Raw genomic sequence first — 23085 nt, forward strand, 5'->3', positions numbered from 1 at the left:
TTATGTAAATTACTTTATATTATGAACTTTACAAGACAAGCGAAAAAGGAAAAATTCAGTTTACCTAGCACCATGGGCTGATTTACTAAAACAAAAGAAGATTGTGCATTTGTGCAACCAGAAGGCTACAATTTTCATTTTTTCAGGCAGGTCAAAAAAGTAGTGCTGATTGGATCCTATAGATAACACATTTTTTTCCTCCAGGTATCATAAATCAGGCCAAGGTACACATGCTTTTCACACAAACACAGATGAACCCATGTCATGCATTATAATGGGAGTAAGCAATATAAGGGTTACATTTAATATCACTACAATGCACAAGACAAAACACAGCAGAAAATACCCTTTTATCCTTACAGTGCAACTGTGTCCAGACTTTGGACAGTAACGTACAGTATCTCACAAAAGTGAGTACACCCCTCACATTTTTGTAAATATTTTATTATATCTTTTCGTTTACAAAAGCTTTTATTAAATAAAAGGCATAGGCAAACAGGTCTATGCATGAAAGTATAGATTGTTGGTAAACTTAGAGCCAAGAAAATCCACATTCAGCATCCCCACCTTTGACAGTGGAGCTGGAAAACCTTCAGGTGTAGGGAACATTCACCAGGTCCAGGATGAGGGATCTAAGGACATTTTTCTACCAAATGTCCCCACCTGGATTGCACATGTTTGACAGGGCTGGAAGGTAAAGTTCTGTGTAGGACAGAATCTGATCTATCTTATGGTTCCTCCCGGATAATTGATGTATGAAACCTGATTGAATCCAGGACAGATGACCCTACAATAGAATGGTCTAATGCTGCACAAAGTCAAATCTGCCGAAGTTCCAGGGTGTTAATTGGGAGACAAGACTTGATGACAAGGTCCCCTGCACCAACAGCGTGCCCAGGACTCCTCTCCAGCCCCAAAGGCTGGTATCTATTTTAAGGATCCTCAAAAGGCATGGAGAAAAAAACTTCTGACTCCAGAGCCAAATTCCTGAGTCACCAAGCCAGGGACAACCGGGTCCTTGGTGACAAAGGAATGGGTCTGTCCAGAAACAGGATCGACTTGTTCCACAAGGACAGAATGTTGAAATACAGAGGTCTGGAGTGAATATGGGCATACTAAACTGCTGAAAAGAGGCTACCATTAGGCCTAGGACTCTCAAAATAGGAAATGTCTTATGGACTAGAAGGTTCAGTCTGAAAACAGAGAGTCTGAAATTTCTCTTATGTAACCTTTTAGCCTGAGCGGTGTCCAGAACTAGACTCAGATACTTCAAATGACGAATCAGATTCAGCTACAATTTTATAAGATTAAATTGTAAACTCTAACATTATATTTATTTTATAGTCTCACTTTTAGTCTTTTAAACTTACAACACACCATTTAAAGTGTGTTATTATATCTGTTGGATATGTGCATAAAATAGTTGTTCATCCAGCTAGAATTCTTGTTAGTTGATAACTTTCAGAACTTTTTGCTCCACAATTGTTATCAAATAACACTGTTCCCTGCTAGTTCTGTGGAATACAAAATACCCCCTACTAGGGTGGCAACACTGCTCAGTATGGTTGTCACTCGAGAACAGGATGTGTGGCAGGATTATCAGGTGTAAATAAAGGAAATAAAAGTGGGAAAAAAATAAAACAAATGCAAACACCTATCAAGAGACTGGTAAGTTGCAATACTATAACTATAAGCTTTAATGACCCATTCAAACTGTTGTAATGTCTGGACAGTTAAAGATACATTGTCCGGCAGAACCCTGTCCCCACAACAAGAGGTTGTCTAAGTAATCCGCAATGGAAATGCCACAAGAGTGCAGGAGGGCTAATACTGGACCTGGTACCTTGGTGAATACCCAAGGTGCAGACAAGAGGTGGAAGGACAGGGCCACGAACTGGTAGTGCAAGGGCCCCATATAAAAGCATAGTAATCGCTGATGCGCTAGGAAGATGGGGACATGAAGGTAAGCATCCACACAAGTCACAAGAGTTCTGAGATCCAAAATGGGGGGGATGTGTCCTTTGAGTTTGGGAACTTTGAGCAGATTGAAGTAAGAGTCCTGAAGACTTTCTGTAACTGGAACTGGGGCAATGGCAATTCGAACCAGGAGACACAAGAGGGCTCAATGGAGTAGTGACACAAGAATGTTGGAGGGAGGGTACACCATACAGAGAGCAAAAACTCCACTGTGTAGCCTTCGGATACCACATCCTGCACCAAAGTTTCCGAGGTACAAGTTGTCCAGGCATCCACAAAGGGAAACAAACGTCATTCCACTGTGGAAAGTAGGGGCACACCTACACGCCGCAGAAAGCTTTTCGGAGAATTTGGCAGACGTTGAGTGTCAGCTCTCGCAAGTGGACTTCGGGCCATGCTTGGGTGGTCTCAATGTGGAGGTCAGCGAAGTAAAGAAACAAAATAGGAGATTCACAACAGTTGGTTTCCTTTATCCAAAGAAGATATGAGCTTTTGAAACATGTAGCATCCTTGTTAATATTATCAAGAGTCGGTCCCATGAGAAGGCTATGCAGATCAAATGCCCTTGCACAAAGCTTCGCAATACAGCACTACAGTCGAAGTGATTAGCTTCCAGCCCACCATCACACACTGAAGTTTAATGCTACAGCCATCTGCTCTGTGTGCTCAATAAGCAAAGGATCAACCGCAGAAGTGACAAAGTTTGAGAGATTAAAGACAAAGCCAGGATCAGGAGAAGGGTAGGACTTGTCAGAGAGAACAAAGCTTTAGAAAGAACTTTTAACTGTTTATTGGTAAGGTTCTTGAAGACAGGTACCCTACAGCCGGATCCACAATGGAAATGGACCACTTCTGCACAAATCCTCACCAAACGGAGGCTTATAAGTGCTTGGAGGAAGCAAATACCTTATCAGAATGCTTTCAATCCCCATAGAGAAACAGTTGGAAGGCAGGTGCAAAGGTAAAAATCTTCGTGGCCTTAGGATTTTTGAACAACCCAAGTTTGAAGAGAGCACTGGTAGAAGCAACAGATTGATCCTCTAGATTCAGCAGAGTGCTGCACACTGATTCAGTAAAAGACAAAACAGTAGATTGTAGTACTGCATCCCTGAGGAGCAGTAGACTCCTCAGGGGTAAACTCATCAGTTTCTGAAGCCGGTGACTCAAAAGCTGTCAAGAAAGCAGGTAAATCAGATATAGAATTTGCAGCAGAGGGCACCTTTGTAGCCTCTTAGATCTCAGCCTCTGATATCATAATCAGCAAATGGCTGGGTGATTTGGGCCATAAAGTCTTACATGACCATGAGCTCAGTTGAAAGGCACTAAAGAAGACTCCAAGGACAGAATAGATTTCAAAAGTTGAGGGTAACATGGTTTTAAGCTGAAGACTTTAGAAAAGTCAGGAGGTGTGCTGCAAACAGAGCTGGGGTTATTAGTAGAAAGTGAGCTTAGGGGCACCCAGTACAGGAGAATGGCACCTCCATGCCTATTATAAGACATATTGCAATCGTGTGGAAGTAACGCAATGTATACGTTAAGGGTAAGAGGCAACAGGAAATTCACATGCCCAGTGACCTATGTAAATGAAGAGCTCCAGGTGTTCAGCGTGACCAACCCACTCACTCAGTAAGCCTTCTGGGGCAGGGCAATGCCAGCAGCTCTGGACCTGAAAAGCACAACGCAGCTAGCTTTTACCAGACTAGATTCTGGAAAGGGCCTCAACCATGCCAAATAGCTGCAATTGAAGAGGCAAAGCTCTCAGGGGCATGACTGGGAGCCAATCAGGTGTGAGGCATGCAAATGTGTTGAAGAAGAACATGCTGCGACTCCTCTCCCTGTCCAGTCAGAAGGCTGAGAGTGGGGAGAGAACACCACTACATTCCTTAACTGTAAGTGGTGTGAAAAGATCTTGACCCTCGACCAGCCTCTCAGCGAGTCGCCCTCTCCACAGCCCAGTGCTCCATTGAGTGCTGGAGGGGCAGAGCAGAGAGCCGGTGAATGACAGTCACCAGATAAAGGAAAAGGAATTGGCAGCACTCCAGGTTGAGTCAAACTCCAGATTTATTGACTGGACATCCAAATTATGACAATCGTGACAAGGTAGACGCGTTTCACACACTGACTGTGTGCTTAATCATTACTGGTGTGGTAATGATTAAGCACACAGTGTGTGAAACGCGTCTACCTTGTCACGATTGTCATAATTTGGATGTCCAGTCAATAAATCTGGATTTTGACTCAACCTGGAGTGCTGCCAATTCCTTTTCCTTTATCAAGTTTTCACGGAGGCGAGCCGGGGCATGCACCGGTGTGAGTCATCAGGCAATTACACCACCTTGAGCAGTGAGTCCTTGTCTGTTCAATGACAGTCACCAGCTCCCTGGTGAGGAAACACTGGGAATGGAGAAATCAGTGGTCTTTGATCGCTCAGTTCTCAGTCTTAGAGCACCCACCTAAGTGGGTGTCATTTTTTTTTTTTGTTATCCCATACTTCTCTTTTAATCAATTTTTAGTGCCTAAAGACAGCACAGTGGCTTAGTGATTCGATTTCTTTAGGATGAAACGTGGGTCCTAAGTGGAGTTCTCACCTTGATCCACTATGTTTAGAGTCATCATGTTTTCTTTGCCTAAATGTGTTTCCTCCAGGTGCTCTGGTTTCCCCCCACAATCCAAAACACATTAGGAAGTTATTTAGCCTCTCCCTATATAAGCCTACTGTGTGTAGTAAGAATAATAGATAGCACACTCCCCTGGGACAGGGACTGATGAGAATGGTTCAGTGTTCTCTGTAAAACACCACAGAACATATAAAATAATATAAATTCAGCAAAGGTTTCAGATTATTACAGGACCCTTTTGACTTGCAGTTCTGATATTTCCTAACTCAACCATGAACTGGTGCAGATTTAGGTAATGTTGGACCTCTATTGATGAAATGCCCATATTACACAGCCCCAAGGATGAAAACAATAGTGTAGACTCCACTCAATGTTCAATATGAAATGGAACTGTCTTTAGGCACGTGGATACACTCTGATTCCACAAACTCAATTTATGAAGATTGTACTGGTATTCATTTGTGTAGCCCAGTGTGATTATTATGTACTAAGTAAAGTATGTTAATGGGCTTTGAAAAAGTGCCCTAGGGAAGTCGTTTTGTAGTACTGCTGAAGGTGTAATATGCTATAAAAAATAGTAAATCTGTAGTAATATCTTTTGACACGCAAGAACAGCACAAGTGTACACAAACAAAACAATCACAGCAGATACAGCCACATTAGACAAACTGGCAAATTATTTTGCATTGTGACTATTTCAATAGATTTTTTCCATTGTGTAATTTTTTTTTTTTCATGAAGAGTGGCCCTAGCACTAGGGTCCTAAATTTGAATCCCAACCATGACACTACCTGAATGCAGTTTGCATGTTCTCCTTGTGCTTGTGTGGGTTTCCTCTGGATACTCTGGTTTCCTCCCACACTCTAAAGACACAATGGTAACTGTACGTTTTCTGAATTTGCCCTAGTATGTGTATGCATGCATGTGAGTTAGAAACCTTAGGGTCCTTTCACATGGGCATCTCGCCCGGCGGACTCCGCTTTGCTCAGCAGGGGATCGATCCGCTGATCCCCGCTGAGCAGGGGGATTACAGGTCCTTCCCTGCTCACTGTGCTGAGACGGACCTGTCAGAGCCCCGCTTTCCTTTATGGGGGTATCAGATGAAAACAGACCACCTGTCTGTTTTCATCCAATCCCATCCGATCCGGGAGGGAGGAGAGGGAGAGGGAATTAGGGGTGGAGAGCTGCTATTTGAGCAGTAAACGCTCGTAAAACACTCATAAAACGTTTAAGTCGGGCATTTCTATTGAGGTCTACGGGGCCAAAAACACTTGTAATCTTCCATAACAGGTGTTTTGCTCTGAAACACGCTGAGATCTGTAATGCGCTTTTTAATACTGCAATTTTGTGAGTATAATACTTAGAGTGTTTTTATACAATAAATTATTTGTCTCAGGATAATGCACTAGCTAGACACAATGCAAAATTTAATTTGGATCAGCTTAGCAAAGCGAAGAAAAGTGACACCCAAATAAAGAATCATCTGACCTGGAAGATAATATGATCATATCAGCTGGAATATGTTGGCCATTGGTCACTTTCACAATGTCTCCCACTGCCACCTGTCCATCCAGGGGCAGCCAAGCAAGCAGGCAGGAGAAAAAGAGAGCACACAATGTCTGTCCTTAATCATCACTCACATTGTCATCAGCCCTTCCAAGGAGCAAAAGCAAAGTATAATAATATACATACATCTCAGACCTAAGCATAGTACAAAACTAAAACATAGCTAGAACAGTTTACTCAGATTTATTTTTTTAAAGAGAAACTTCACTCTCCCAATCAACAGTGATTATTTTTAATCCTTATGCTGCTAGCATTAATAAACAGATATATATCATATTTACTTGTTTTAAACCTTTTTTTTTACATTTCTTTTGCTACTTCCTGGTTTTAGGCCTAGGCAAATGGTGTCATACCCTCCAGGAGTCTTCAGGAGGGGTTTACTCAGCACTCACCTGTCTGCATGCCTGAGCTAAGGGCAGATTGATTCCAGGAAGTACATTTTACATGAATCATCTGCCCTCACTCAAGATGGCCACAGACAGAAATGCTAGAGGGTGTTTTTTCTCAGCAAAATAAAGCACGGAGAAAGGGATGGATGGGGGAGTTTGCTTTGAATATTAAAAATAAATTAAATAGTGTTTTTGGTTTGTGGTGCTCAGATGCAGAGTAGTTCCAATTTAAAGGGGTTTTAAAAATAGAAAGTCATATCTGATTTTACTTTTTAGAGGCTGTCAACTCCCGTCACCACTGTTGTTCACAGTGCATCCTTGATTGATTTTCAACCACTAAAAATACAATGGGTTGATTTACTAAAACTGGAGAGTGCAAAAGCTTTTTTTTTTTTTCAAAACTTAATTAAACGAGCTGAAGTTAGAAGCTGATTGGCTACCATGCACAGCTGCACCAGATTTTGCACTCTCCAGTTTTAGTAAATAAACCCCAAAGTTTCTTTATTGAGTTATGTTACAACATCAGAGTTCACCAGCAGGTTCCACTGTATATGGAATCTGAAAATATAGCTACTGTTAAAATCTACCTGTTGAGGGTGGGGAGAACCCATTGGGGTTGATTTACTAAAACTGTAAAGTGCAAAATCTGGTGCTGCTGTGCATGCCGTAGCCAATCAGCTTCCATTTTTTTTTTTTTTTGTCAAAGCTTAATTGAATAAGTCGAAGTTAGAAGCTGATTGGCTACACACAGGTGCACCAGATTGTGCACTCTCCAGTTTTAGTAAATCAACCTCATTGTGCCAATACACACAGAAGTAAGCACATAAGTCATTTTTAGTTCCTTAGAAAATCTTCTTTAAAGCAACCTTGCAGCTTTATGCGCTTGTTTACCTTTAGCACTGTGTACGCTGTACAGCTACAGTATAATGCTGCTGGACACTAAACTAAAGTTGTACGACTTCTGTTCATTTTTGTGTGCTGTCCTCTCCCATGAAGCTATAACAAAATGTATAGTCACCCTTGCAGAAGCCTTCACAATGATTTCATGTACTGGGAATCCCCTAGAGCAGCTATGTCCAAACTATGGCCCTCCAGCTGTTCAGGAACTACAATTCCCATCATGCCTAGTTATGTCTGTGAATATTAGAGATTTACAATGCCTCATGGGAATTGTAGTTCCTAAACAGCTAGAGGGCCATAGTTTGGACACCTCTGCCCTAGAGAAATGTCACAGTGAATTTGGGCTTTTGTAATGCCAATGGAAGTTAAGCAAAACTAGAGATTTTGGTGGAGGCATCTTGTCACAAAGAGATAAAGGCCAGTAGGGGATTCAACTTGGCAGGAGCTATATAGAAAAAAAAATAATGGCTGTAGGTGGAGTTGCCCATTAATCTACACCCACCCTTCCCCAAATCTTATACAATAAATGGCCAAAAATGTGTAGATTCCTGGCCATCATGACTAAATGAGCTTCTTTTAAATCCCATTCCAAAACCATGGGCATTCATATGGAGTTGCACTTCCCCTCCTTTGAGGCTTTAGCAGCCTCCCCTCTTGAAGGAAGGCTTTCCACAAGGTTTTGTAGCATGTCTATGGGTACTTGTGCTCATTAAGCCAAAAGAACATTTGTGAGGTCAGGAATTGATGTTGGATCAGAAGTCCTGGTTTTCAATCATCATTCCAGTCCATCCCAAAGGTGTACAGCTGGGATGAGGTCAGAGCTGTGTGCAGGTTATTTATGTTCCTGTACACCAAACTTGTCAAACCTTGTCTTTATGGAACTGTCTTTGTGTGTAGAGAGACAATCATTCTGGAATAGAAAGGGCCTTTCCTAAACTGTTGTCACATAGTTAAAAATGCACAATCTTCCAAATTTTGTTTTTATGCTGTAGCATTAAAGAAGAAAATGTGTTTTCCCATGCAGTGGAGTTAACTGCTCGTTTTTGTCTAGGGGATTGCAGAGCAGAGATATACTTATCTAATTTGCCTACCGCAAGACTGGTCCCTGCTGCTCCTGCCCCCCACACGCTATTGGTCTTGTGAATGGACTGTCATCATGCCCATAGACTGGCTCTGGACATAAGGATGGCAGGAACAGTCCACGGTTGGATGTAGGGGAGCGCCGTTTTCCAGAACAAGGAAAGACTGGGTAAATACAGCTTCCCCTTGCTCCCCTAGAAAAAATGAGTTAACCCATGCAGTGTGTGCACAGCCCCAATGCATGAGAGAATAACATTTTTTAATGGAGTTCTGCTTTAAGGACTTATTCACACAAGCAGTTTTTGGCTCTATAGTGCATAATCTACACACGTCTTTTTTTTTTTTTTAAGTGACTGTATTTTTGTATCTGAGAGGTGAATTAGGATCATTCTCTCACTGATCCGTGAATTGTGTGTATATTAGTCTTGACAACTACAAACAATGTTTATCAAGCTGCTTTTGTTGTATTTCTGCTTCCCAGAATCAAAGAAATCTGACAGCTCTTCTAAAGAATCTGCTTACATCTATCACCAAGAAAACAGCAGTGTACATACCTCCTTCCATATTACATTCTGCCACGTACCACCTTTCAGCACTGTAGGAGAAATAAATAAAAGCTGTGTCAGCTTACACAAAAAAAACTAAACTAAAACAGCTGTCAATTGAATGATTGCAAAATAAAATAAAAACTGTCACCTAACTGTATATAAAACAAAGGCTGAATAGCAAGCATAGGTCTGTATTTAGCACGGTAAACCCTTGTTAATATTTCAGAGAAAAAAAACCTACAGCCTGAAATTTTACAGTCAAAAATAGTTATGTTCAGATATCTGAGAAGGACTGAACATGGAACAAAAGCCCAGCTCCCACACCTATAGGCCAGTGGTTCTACATCTTTTTTCGGTCACGGCACCCTGACAATCTCAAGGCACCCCTTAAAATTTTGGACAGTCTCGAGGCACCCCATTCTAAAATGTAAAAAATGATTCTAATAGCATTACATAATGCAGCAACATCCACACGCAGGACAGCCAACGTTAGACGTGATTTAATCTTCCAAAGCAAATACACTTTTACACACTGGTACTGACTAGTGTTCCAATGTTTCTCTTCTCCCTCAATTTCTCTCCATTAGTCAGCTAATGTCACCCCAGTGCTGAGGCAGAGGGGCAAAGAAGTGTCAAACAAGAATGGTGTGGAGGCAACAGACATCCTCCTTATTAACTGATAACATCACTGGTTTTTAGGATGCCAGTGTCTAGAAAGTCGTAATGGTGCATAATGAAAACCCGTGGCTTTGTGTAACTAAAAGGCAGGCTTCATCCACCTGCTGATTGTATTTTTGATCAATTTTTAGGTGTTTTGCCAAGGCACCCTGGTTAAAAAAGGCTGCTTAAGGGCCCTTTCACACAGGCAGACCGTTCAGATCCGCCTGTCAGTTTTTTTGGCGGATCTGAACGGTCACCCAATGCATCTCTATGGGGCATCAGATGTCAGCGGAGACATGTCTGCTGACATCCGATCCGTCAAATCTGGATGTATGAAAACCCTATTTTCCATCCATCCAGCGGATCGGATCGGATGAGAACAGACCGACAGTCCGTTCCCATCCGCTTCTCCAATAGAGATGCATAGGGACCTGACAGCTGTGTCTCCGCACACAGCACGGAGAACAGCGGTCATCCTCCTGCTCAGCGGGGGATTGGCGGATTGATCCCCCACTGAGAAAAACTGAGTCTGTCCGACGGACTCTACTGTGTGAAAGAGCCCTTAGACTAAAGGCAGGCACATACGGGCCAAATATCAGCCTGTTCAACAGAAACTGACCGCCTGTGTGCACAGCAGCCTGTCCACCTTCTGTTGAACAGGAATGCTGGAAAAATAGCAGCCAATTGGCATCCGATCAGCTTTCACAGCCAACGGCTGTGAGAGGTGAATGGTGTGTTCTGGCAGGGGAGGCGGTCCCCTTGTCAGAACACAATAGTACGGCGGGAAGATCTCTGCGAGCTCCTCAGTTTTTTTTTCCGTTCAGCCCACTGGATTGAAAGAAAAAAACTTACAGTATTTATTAGGCATTAGCAAATAACCCGTGCAGTGCAGGGGCACCCACTGCAAGGGTAGGGTAGTCTTTAAACAATCCCAGGTCAGCTCCTACTGCACAGAGTTGTAGATTAACCAAAGTGGGAGGCTCTGTATCAGCCTCCCCCTTCTATTTCAACCTCCCTGCTTAAAATGTATCCAGACCCAAACACTACAATTTGATATATTTGAGCTTACCAGGCCTTAGATGTGTTGGCTGTATTAGGTTTATTTTTTTTCAAACTTTTTGTAGTGTATATATTGAGCAGCATTGCACCGGGCTGCTGTCCTTCTTCAGACTTAAAACTCTTATCCCTCTCCTAAACTCTATTACATAGATACTTCAAGATTTCTGCCAAGATCATGTTTTTTTTTTGTACTTGTTTTAGAAGTTTACACTGGACTGCGGCGGCAAGATTCAACAGATTCCTTCATCTGGAATGAAAAGGTGCCTGCAAATAAAGGCTGGTACGCCCAAGCCAAATATCAGCCAGTATTAGCCAGTTCAACAGAAACCGGCCGTCATTCGGTCTGTGTGTACAGCAGCCTGCCCGACAGCAAACAGGCGTGCTGGAAAACCAGCATCCGATCAGCGCTTACAGCCAATGGCTGTGAGTGCTGATCACTGTGTTCTGGAGGGGGGGGGGAGGGCAGTCCCTTTGTCAGAACAAAAAAGATTTGCGAAGGAGATTGCTGTACTAACATTGCTTGTGTTAGTACAGTGATCTGTCAGACTTTTGCCTTTCAGCACGCTAGGTGGAACAAAAATAAACTCCCACTGTGTACCAGGCATTACGGCAGCTGCTTAGCCTGTACAAAGTAATAACAGGCTGACAGCAGCTGTTGTTCAAATTTAGCGGCACACCAATCGGTTACTTGAGTTATGGAGGAATGTGGAGGTCTAGGCACATCTGACTGCATCCAAACTCAGACATCCATCCCTAACCGCAGGTTAAAGCTTGTTTTGCAGCTACATGCGGACAGCGACAGCTGCTGTCATTAGTTTGTACAGTCTGAACAGGCGCCACTCTTTGCATGAATCTGTTATTGCAGGAGCAAGAATCTGCTGATTTTTTCTGCTGGAAATGGGTGTGTGTGGGTAAACGCCTGTGTAAAAAAATGCCTCACTCTTTACCTTGGAGCAAAAGGTGTTTCCCTGCCTACTGCAGCAATCTCCATAATACAAGTAAAAAAATCCAGCAGAAACCCCAGAGATATAAAAACTCAAACATCAGTTGGGTATACTGACCCTTTAAATCAGATGGATCCCTTGTATATACATGTACAGCCAAACAAATGATTGAAAAGACTGTCAGTTCCCAAACTAGCTGAGTGATTTCATTAGTATCTTCAATTGTTTAATCCTCTTATTCATTAGTATCATGCTTTGTAATTAGTCTCAAGTAAAGTGCTATTAATGTATTGAATAAAGTTAGCTACACCATCTTGAAGGAAATGTTTTGATATCATTAAGTCTAATGTAAGCTCTGAGTGCCACATTTAATTCAATTAGAAGCTCTGCACTCTTTTTCTATCATTTGTTACAGACCTGTATGCTGGCCAAATGAAAGCTGCGAAAGCTCTACACAATGTTTTGCACCGTGCTATGAATCTCATTGTTAAACTCATTGTACCGTGCTATGAATCTCATTGGTAAACTCATTGCACCGTCCTATGAATCTCATTGGTAAACTCATTGCACCGTGCTATGAATCTCATTGTTAAACTCATTGTACCGTGCTATGAATCTCATTGGTAAACTCATTGTACCGTGCTATGAATCTCATTGGTAAACTCATTGCACCGTCCTATGAATCTCATTGGTAAACTCATTGCACCGTGCTATGAATCTCATTGGTAAACTCATTGCACCGTGCTATGAATCTCATTAGTAAACTCATTGCACCGTGCTATGAATCTCATTGGTAAACTCATTGCACCGTGCTATGAGTCTCATTGGTAAACTCATTGCACCGTGCTATGAATATCATTGGTAAACTCATTGCACCGTTCTATGAATCTCATTGGTAAACTCATCGCACCGTGCTATGAATCTCATTGGTAAACTCATTGCACCGTCCTATGAATCTCATTGGTAAACTCATTGCGCCGTGCTATGAGTCTCATTGGTAAACTCATTGCACCGTGCTATGAATCTCATTGGTAAACTCATTGCACCGTGCTATGAGTCTCATTGGTAAACTCATTGCACCGTGCTTTGAATCTCATTGGTAAACTCATTGCACCGTGCTAGGAGTCTCATTGGTAAACTCATTGCACCGTGCTATGAATCTCATTGGTAAACTCATTGCACCGTGCTATGAGTCTCATTGGTAAACTCATTGCACCATGCTATGAGTCTCATTGATAAACTCATCGCACCGTGCTATGAATCTCATTGGTAAACTCATCGCACCGTGCTATGAATCTCATTGGTAAACTCATCGCACCGTCCTATGAATCTCATTGGTAAACTCATTGCACCGTGCTTTGAATCTCATTGGTAAACTCATTGCACCGTGCTATGAGTCTCATTGGTAAACTCATTGCACCATGCTATGAATCTCATTGGTAAACTCATTGCACCGTGCTATGAATCTCATTGGTAAACTCATTGCACCGTGCTATGAATCTCATTGGTAAACTCAGTGAGCCATTCACATTAAACAATCTCCCACTCATTTCTATGAGGCAGAACACTGAGCTCTCAAAATTTAAATCAGGGCTCGACAAACCCAGACGCCAGGTTGCATCGGCAACTAGAATTAGTGGCCTGGCGCCTGGGTTACACTGCCGCAGATGTCTTGTCGCCAGACATCCCAAGTCTGCTGCGAGGTGCGGGAGTCTCCTGCATGCTGGCTGCGTCTCCCTGACATCCACAAGTGCCGTCCCCACATTTGGGAGACTCCCGCACCTCACAGGAGACTTGGGATGTCTGGTGACAGAACAGTGTCTGTCAGCTGTGATAGAACAGAGCTGATGCTTACGGTATAGTTCCAGCTCCGTCCTGCTAACCAGAGCAGTACCAGCCAGCAGTACAAGCCAGCAATACCAGCCAGAAGTACAAGCCAGCAATACCAGCCAGCAGTACCCACCAGTAGTACCAGCCAGTAGTACCCACAGTAGTACCCGTCAGCAGTAGCAGCCAGCAGTACCCACAGCAGTACCGGCCAGGAGTACCCACAGCATCACCCACAGCAGTACCAGACAGCAGTTCCCACAGCAGTACCGGCCAGCAGTACCCACAGCATCACCCACAGCATCACCCACAGCAGTACCGGACAGCAGTACCCACAACAGTACCAGCCATCAGTACCCACAGCTGTACCAGCCAGCAGTACAAGCCAGCAGTAACCGCCAGTAGTAAGTCACATATGCTAGGGGTGCAACTAGCCCCCAGCACATAACTATAAATATCCCAGCATGTGCAGTGTTTCTGACGCCTAACACCATGACCACTTCAAATCACTGAAGTGGTCATGGTGGTTGGTGTGTTCCTTTAATATCTCTCAATAGAAGTAAACAAAGTACACACGGGTCGAATGCCGGGCAACATCGGCCGGTTCATTAAAAACTGGCCACCATTGGGCCGTGTGTATGGCAGCCGGTCCGACAGAAGACGGCCATTCGGCATGTGCTCCTAACTTTTTTAGTTGGCTCCTAGATTACAAGCACATTTGTCAAGCCCTGATTTAAATGTTGTTGAAAAGTTCTAAGAGGGTGTTTTCATTGGACTCTGGGCAATCAGCCCTAAAGCTGAACTCCAAACAGCTAAATATACAGAAAAAATAAACATACAATTTTAATATACATTTTTTTAAAGGAACTGTATATGATATATATATATACAGTATATATATATATATATATATATATATATATACATACTGTATATATATATATACTGTATATATATATATATATATATATATATATATATATATATATATATATGTATATATATATATATATATATATCCACACACACACACATAAATCAAAGCCTTTTACCTGCCATAGGATATGTATTTCCATCTATTCAGTCATAGGATTTAAACAGCTATGCCCCACAGCAGAGCCCTGAGGGGGTGGGGGGACCTGATCTTATTCTGCAGTTTAATTTTCACTTACAGCACAACTCATCCTGTAACTGGTCAGTGAAAGGAGAAGCAGCACACTGGTAAGCTCATCTCTCTATTACTCTTTTTCCAATCAGCATTCTCCTTGCCATGGAAGACCACCTGATTGGCTCCTTGTACTGCTTATCCCTCCCCCATTAGGAATTTACATTGCTTGCATTTAAAAAAAATGGTTTTGATAACATAATAATTACAGAACTGTATTAATTTGCCTTTTATACCTGCCCGGTGTTTGGCTTGTATTGTAAATCTGAAGATTTAAACCTAAAGAGGTACACCCATCTAGTGTAGTAACTAGTACCAAGACTTTATTAGAGGAATAAATAAAATGCAAATGCACTCACAGAAGTCCTAGAAAGACTAGGCATACCACAACCTAAAGCTCACATAGTGGGGTCTACCAGAGGGTACTCCTCTCTGCCAACAGGCAAGTCTGACTATTACCATCACACCCATCAATCCATGTTTATTTTACCATGGCCATTCCCATTAAGCCACACCCATTTGTTGTAACTTATCACTGTCTTTATGATTGATGGTGGCCTCTTTCCATCATTTCAGGATAATCAGACACAGGTCCCTTATTAAAGAAATAATCTGTTCAGCATGTGCATAACATCTATAGCTTTTATAGTACTCTTACAATGCAGACAGAGGCTTAATTTGCAATTGTCTCTGGATATATTTCCTGTCTGCAGTTATTATCTCCTAAGCTCTGCCAGCATGATGTTATAGGATATATACTGTAATGCAATCATCCATTAATGTCTCCTGGAATACTTTATATTCTGATGTGAAAAGTCATGAGAGTTAAGCAGCTGATACACAATTTGTTTTTGTTCAAACAAAGGGCTGAATGAAAAAAAATGAATCTATTCCACCATCCTCACAAACAAGGTGGATAGAGCAACCCCCCCCCCTCCTGCTGGGACAGTGTATTAGCTGTCAGAATACACTGATCAGTGGCTGCAGCTATATGGCTGTAGTTACTGATCAAGAAAAGTTTTACAGCATGTCCCTTCAACAGAAGTCAATGAAATGATTGACTCTGTTGAGCAAGGATGGCCCCTGCTGGACCAGCTGAATTTTGATCAGTGTATGGCCAGATTTGGGGTGTCTCCATTTCTGTGAAGTTCTCTGTTTGAAATCCTACCTTTTCCCCTAAAAAAAAAAAAAAAAAAGATTATACTTTCTAAGCAATCATAGATTTTAATTAGATAAGTACCTCATTTGATAGTCATACCAGTGTTTATATGATTCTGTATTAACAGTTATATCTGACTTTAGAGTTAATATGGGTACGACTTACCGTAAGGGCTTTCTAAAAAAACAAAACTTGTGCTCAAAGAAATACGTAGACTAATACTGATGATCTCCTTTTGACATTCTAACCTTTTTTCCTGAGCTTTTCAGGTGCTTTTTTTAACACAAAAGCGCTTGAAAAACTCCTCAGTGTGAAAGCAGCCTAAGCCAGCCAAGTATAGAGTAAAGAGAGAACATGAAGAATACCCAGCAAATAAGACTCCCAATAATGGACCTTCCTTCTTTCTTGATGAGTACGAAAAGCCTTGAGCTGGCTACACATTATACAATTGTTTTTGTTCAACTATGTAGTGCAAGGGCCTGCTTGGTTGCATACAATTTTTAAGTGTTTAGGTTTGACCTCATATTATATGGTTTTGGTAAATGGTACAAGAAAATTGTATAATGTGTAGCCAGCTGTATGGCATGAAATACCAATGGGGGGGATCTCACTGCTGCCATCTCCAAGGAATATAAGGATCCAGCGGGTGATTCAGTCCATCAATGTCCACCTATAACCTAAATGTCCTATAAAGAGACTGTAAACAGGTAGCTCGCAGCTGCATTATATTTAAGCAGTTTTAGTGATAATAAGCCAAAATAATAAGGGTTACAACAAAGGAAGAACACCCAAGAGATAGAAACTCACCTATTGTTTTCTTTTTGTTAACTGTATTGTCTGCCTTATGCCTTTTCTGCAGAAAGAGAACAAATCAGTAGTCAGAGAGCAAAATATTGTATATACAGTATAATTATATTTACATCATGGTTAAAAAAAATGTGTGTGACAGCCAGGAGTAGTTAATCACATTTAACTAGACTTGTTGTGCAATGTTGAAGAGGTTGCACTACTCATCTGAGTGGCTTTCTTAGTTAGAATGAGTTTCAGGAACATACCACAGCATTTATACAATACAATTCTAAATGGCATGGGTTAATGAAATGTGACAAGGCAGGTATTGATTGTCCAAAACTTAAATTGAGGAATGAAAACTTGTGAAAGCACCCAGTTATAATAAATGTGTATGATAGCCCTCATTTGGATAAAGATTCCCCTACCTGCAGACTGATCTTCAGCCTTTCTGGGATCAAATACTGGCTTGATTATCTCCTTCCCATTACTAACATTGGGCACAAGCCCAAAACTAAGGCCCAAACTGACCCGGGTACCCTTGATGGGTGACGACTTTTGTTTTTTGTGGGTACAAATCAATCAGTCCTTCAAATGTTGTACATACAAGCCTGTGTAGGCGACAAATGTGTGCATTCCCTATACTTCATATGGTCTCAGTGCTCAAACGCATCAGACGGGAAAGTCAGAAGAGGTTCATATTTGTGTCAGTTTTCAGCACGTAGAACAGGAGCATTCTCCTTAGATAATCTGCATGTTTATAGTCACTTTCACACAACAAATTTTCAATGCAACCTTTTAAAGCTGAACTCCAGGATAAGCAAATCTTGTCTAAATACAAGAGCTGTGTGTATTCTTACTTTACTCTTGGTGTACTTTGTGTATCTCTTCCAGATCTGTGCAATAATCCAGTGTGAAAGTTTGCCTCTGTGCAGGAGATTCCAACAATAAAGACCACTGACTGCAGCTCCCTCTCCTTATGCAGTGTACCTGGTCTTGCTCCGCCCCCTCCTGTAGTTTACTGCAGGGAGACTGTAGTGTGTGGAGCCTGCTGGGCCTCTCCCACAGCTCTGTTCTCTTAAATGGCTATGTACAGCCCAGTAATGATGTCACTACTACCTTTACAAGGTAATTATCTGAGTATGTAGAGGCATTGAAAGGATGCAAAGTGGATTTATATTCTTTGTAGCTATTGAGGAATATATTTGAATTACATTTTTTGTGCCTGTAGTTCAGTTTTAAGACTTTTAGGATCTCTTCCTCAGGCAGTTTATCTTTTATAAATGCTAACAAAGCCAGGGTTTCTTCAAGACATCATTCAACCCAAAGCAAGAGTCACTGTAATATCCCCCCCCCCCCCCCCCAACACCTTTTAAACAAAGTAGAGGTTCACCGAATGGAATTTTTTTTCCAAAATGCACCGAATGGAAATTTTGGTGGCAAAACCGAAACCGAAAATTATTGATGCACTTGGCCTAAAACCAAAATCGAAAATGACAGTTTTTAAAAATATATATATATTTTTTCTCAATATAATTGTATTATATTCAACATTTTAATTATTATCATGAATTAAGGCCATAAATTGGTATTGGATTAGCTTAGTTCTAAAAGTGGTCTTAGGTTCCATGGCCTTTTTTCATGTTACAATAGCTCTGATGGTCTACTTGGAGATGCCGTGACACCTTCTATTAAGGTTCACTTTTTGGTGCATTTTTTTGCCCTAAGGCTTCTTTCACACGGTCCGCCTCCGCAGGCGGATCCGTGTTGCTCAGCGGGGATCGATCCGCGATCCCGCTGAGCCGGGCGGATGACAGCTCCGTCTCCGCTTGCAGAGCGGAGAGGGAGGTGTCTCAGCACCCGCTGCCCTCTATGGGGGATCGGATGAGAGCGGACCGCTTGTCTGCTCTCATCAGATCCGCTCCGCTCCGATTACTGAACGGATGGAAAAATAGGGTTTCCATCCGTCCAGATTTCAGCACAGGATCGGATGCGGATGGCAGCGGGTGTCAGCGGAGGTGTCTCCGCTGACATCCGCTGCCACATAGAGCTGCATGGAGGATCCGATCAGATCCGCCTAAAAAACTGACAGGCGGATCTGATCGGACCGCCCGTGTGAAAGAGCCCTAAAATAAATGTTGCTTAGGTTGGTGGAGACAAGTTGGTGATTGGGAGGGGGTGGGGGGCTATGTAGAGGGGGTTTAGCAAATATTTAGTTGGTCTCTGTTAGTTGGTAGGAAGTATTCACTTATGTACTTGTTATGTTGGGCCCTGCAAGGCCGGTTAAGGTGGCGTTTGCCTTGCAGCTACGCTTCTATGTTTTTCTACGTTTTTGATGCAATTCTTGAGTCACATGACCTATGAAAAACAAACCATAAGCACCATTTTCTGCAGATATGTTTCGGCCTCTGAAATTTGGGTGCATCTCTAATATGAGGAATACTCAAGGAAGCCCACCATGAGAGAAAAAAACATAACCTCCTGAAAATGCCAGCTGCTTGGTTGACCTTCAACACTGACTTAAACCAGGAACTGAAACTTCATTGTCAGATCAGGTCAAGCCAAAGACAGCTAAGCATTTTCAGAATGAGATTACTGATGGCAGCTTATGCTTTTATCTCCTGACAGGCTCCCTTTATATTTTTACATTTTGAACAGGCTGCATATGGTATTTTATATTTTTCATAGAGTTATAGAGGGCAAGAAACAAGTACTTCAGAAAGAAACATCCCATAAACCTGATCTACAGGCAAATATAACAAAAAAAAAAGAAAAAACAACAAATTTAATTTAAATAAATAAAAAAATAAATGAATAAAAGCCCAGCTTCAAGTTGGGAAGCCTGCTCTATGAGATTTTAAACATGTTTTGCTCATAAGACTCCATTCACACCTAAATGTATTGTTTTCAGGTGTTTGTTTGGGTGTTTTCTTAGGTGTTTTTTGCAGGTGTTTGACGGCAGGCATTGGCATCTAACAAAAACACCTGTAATCTGCCAAAAAAAGAAGCTTTTTTGAGCTTCAGGCGACAAAACGCTCATATGTAAACAGGGGCCATTGAAATTAATGGGATTTTGCTTGTTGGGAGTTTTGAGACTTCAGAGATGAGCGTTTTATGAGCTGAAAAATGCTCAGGTGTGAACAGGGCCTAAAGCACCTTAATACCAGGAGTCTTCTTGCTGGCTTATTTTCAGTCCCCTGTACACACTAAGGCGGGCAACACATTATACGTTTTTTTTTTTCCTTCAACCAGCGGATTGAATGAAAAAAAAAAGTGTGCATTACCCCATCCCCACATTCAAGGTGGATGAGGAATCCCTCCCACAGAGCTATTGTGTTCTGCTGGGAGCCTTTACTGCTAGCAGAATACAATGTTCAGTGTCGATGGCTATAGCTGGCAGCAGTGATTGTTCAGGAAGAACTGAGCCTTTCCTGCTGGCAGAATAAAATGATCAGTGTTGACAGCTACAGCTGGCAGCAGTGATCGTTCAGGAAGAACGTAGCCTTTCCTGTTGGCAGAATACAATGATCAGTGTTGATGGCTATTGCTGGCGGCAGTTATTGTTCAGGAAGAACAGAGCCTTTCCTGCTGGCAGAATACAATGATCAGTGTTGATGGGTACAGCTGGCGGCAGTGATCGTTCAGGAAGAACTGAGCCTTTCCTGCTGGCAGAATACAATGATCAGTGTTGACGGCTACAGCTGGCGGCAGTGATCGTTCAGGAAGAACTGAGCCTTTCCCGCTGGCAGAATACAATGATCAGTGTTGATGGCTACAGCTGGTGGCGCTAATCGTTCAGGAAGAACGTAGCCTTTCCTGCTGGCAGAATACAATAATCAGTGTTGAAGGCTACAGCTGGCGGCACTGATCGTTCAGGAAGAACGGAGCCTTTCCTACTAGCAGAATACAATGATCAGTGTTGATGGCTACAGCTGGCGGCACTGATCGTTCAGGAAGAACGGAGCCTTTCCCGCTGGCAGAATACAATAATCAGTGTTGACAGCTATAGCTGGCGGCACTGATCTTTCAGGAAGAATGGAGCCTTTCCCGCTGGCAGAATACAATAATCAGTGTTGACGGCTATAACTGGCGGCACTGATCGTTCAGGAAGAACGGAGCCTTTCCCACTGGCAGAATACAATAATCAGTGTTGACAGCTATAGCTGGCGGCACTGATCTTTCAGGAAGAACCCGACAAGCTAGCTGACAAACGACTCAATCAATGGATCGACTTGTGTACAATCAGCTAGCCCATTCATGATCGAAATTTAGCCGGTCCTGCCTGAACCAGAGTTTCAATCCTTGTATAGCCGGCTTAAGACTAAAAGAGAAAGGAGCAGCACTTGGGGCCAACTGGGTGAGTTGCATTTATATCTGCTTAAAGCGGAGTTCCACCCTGGATTTTTTTTTTTTTTTTTTAATACCCCCGGGACAGTCAGGGCTAGTGCATTCCACAATGGCTAGCCTCTGATCTGTCCCGGGTTGCACTTACCTGCAAGACGAAATACTTACCTTGCAAACGTCTTGTCCAGCGCTGCCATCTCAGATGTGGGCAGCTTGAAGCCAGCGCGTCCTCTTCGGCGTCTTCTTCCGCCTTCTGTGGTCCCACGATGCTCTGCGCCGGCCCCGACGTCACTTCCGGGTCGCGCGCGTCACCCCTCCACAGCTTCTGGGCATGCCCAGAAGCTGTTTAGAAGGGGATGACGCGCGCGACCCGGAACTGACGTCGGGGCCGGTGCAGGCGCAATGATTCCTGGGAGCTATGACGTTCAGCTCCCAGGAATCATTGCAGAGCCAGGAAGTGACGACGGGCCGCGGCCGAGGAAGGAGGAAGAAGGAAGTAAGGTAAGTATATTTTCTTCGCTACGAGGTAAGTAAAAAAAAAAAAAATATGCGATTATCCATTTCTTTTTCAGGTGACCCGGAGCGAGAAGATGGAGGTAAGTATAAAAATAGGGTGGAACTCCACTTTAAAGTGACACTAAACTCTGATTTAAAAAATACATTTCTATAAAAGTATGTATTTTTATCTCAGAAATGTGCTTTCTTTTGCCTTCTCCAACTTTACAAATTCCTCTTTTTCTTTGCTGCTGCAATCCAACTTTATGTTAGAGGGTGGCTATGGTCATTCTTCATGGTCCCACTGCATGTAGGAATGTAGTCACCTTATCTTGCTTGCTTTCAAGATGGACTAGGAACTATGGACTATGGGGTTTAAAGTATGCATACAGCAGTGTACATGACCACAACTAATGTGCACTGTTCGTTCCAAACACATAGAAGTGAAGGGGGAAAGGAGAGGTTTGGGAGCCCACAGTGAACATTACAAGGTAGTAGAAAATACAGTTAGGCCTCATTTACACTGGTGGTGTTCTCTAAAGAGAGACCTGCATTTGGATTGCTCTCCAGAACGCATTTGGCAGGGTGTGGGGAGGTATTATTTTGCCTCCTCGTTGCCTGTTTTAACCCCCTAAATGACTACCGCACCGACATTGCGTTTGGTTGCGGGGTGGTTGCAGTATGGCCCCATTCCCTTGAATGGGTTGCATTCTGTGGGCAGTACTGCCTTGCAAACATGACAGCGGGTATAATTCCTGTTACGGTTGTAAAGAAAAGCATCGCAGCTGCGGCATATGCACACCCCTGGCCGCTGCCCTACCAGCTAAGACGAAGGCGTTTAGTGTAAATGAACATGTTTACAGGAGATGAGAGCAGAGTGATGACCCCACCAGGCTGTTGCTGCTCTTTCACTGTCCAATCTGGCTGGGGGCAAGATAGGGAGCTAGGTATGTCACCTAACTACAGTCAGGTCACTAGACTACTTGTGTGGTCTGTCAGTAGTTGGCCGGCTTGAATGCGTATTGCAATAAATACACAAGAATTCCGGTTTTTATGGAAAAAAAATGCTAGAAATATGCAAATGTGCAGACAGATGTTTCAGTTTCTTGATGTGTATTTTATTCTCAGAAATTAGACTGCAGGATGTTTCTGTTTTGCATGATATTAAGGAGGACAAGAAAACACCATGCTGCGTTTGCCTCGGTAACTGCATTGCAAATAAGTGAAGAAACTTGGTATCTACTGTCTACTCAGCAATAGTAGCTCATTTACACAGCAGAGGATGAAAGCTATGTGGTCTGTCCAGGCAAAAGCATGCAAAAATAAACTGAAAGAAAATCAGACTTGTTCCATGTAGGATCTTTCTTCTTAACTATAAAAAAGTTAAAGTATGTATGTATATATATATATATATATATATATATATATATATATATATATATATATATATATAATATATATATATATATAATATATATATATACATATACATATACATATATATATATATATATATATATACATAAAAAGTACAGTAAAACTGCAGGGAAGGGCACTGCAGCGCA

At 42.3% G+C, this 23085-nt stretch overlaps 1 protein-coding gene across 1 annotated transcript in view; it reads right to left on the reverse strand.

Annotated features, from left to right (window-relative positions):
- ATP8A2 (ATPase phospholipid transporting 8A2) overlaps positions 1-23085 on the reverse strand; it is a 979867-nt gene that overhangs the window by 750583 nt on the left and 206199 nt on the right. Inside the window, exons 5-7 of the mRNA XM_082246766.1 lie at positions 16700-16745; positions 9085-9125; positions 6084-6157 (exon numbers count right to left, since the gene is read on the reverse strand). Coding sequence (XP_082102892.1) covers positions 6084-6157; positions 9085-9125; positions 16700-16745 — 161 coding nt within the window. The remainder of the gene's footprint in view (positions 1-6083; positions 6158-9084; positions 9126-16699; positions 16746-23085) is intronic.

Source organism: Pelophylax lessonae (genome assembly GCF_965119305.1).
Source record: "Pelophylax lessonae genome assembly, chromosome: 2".
NCBI classification, from domain to species: domain Eukaryota; kingdom Metazoa; phylum Chordata; class Amphibia; order Anura; family Ranidae; genus Pelophylax; species Pelophylax lessonae.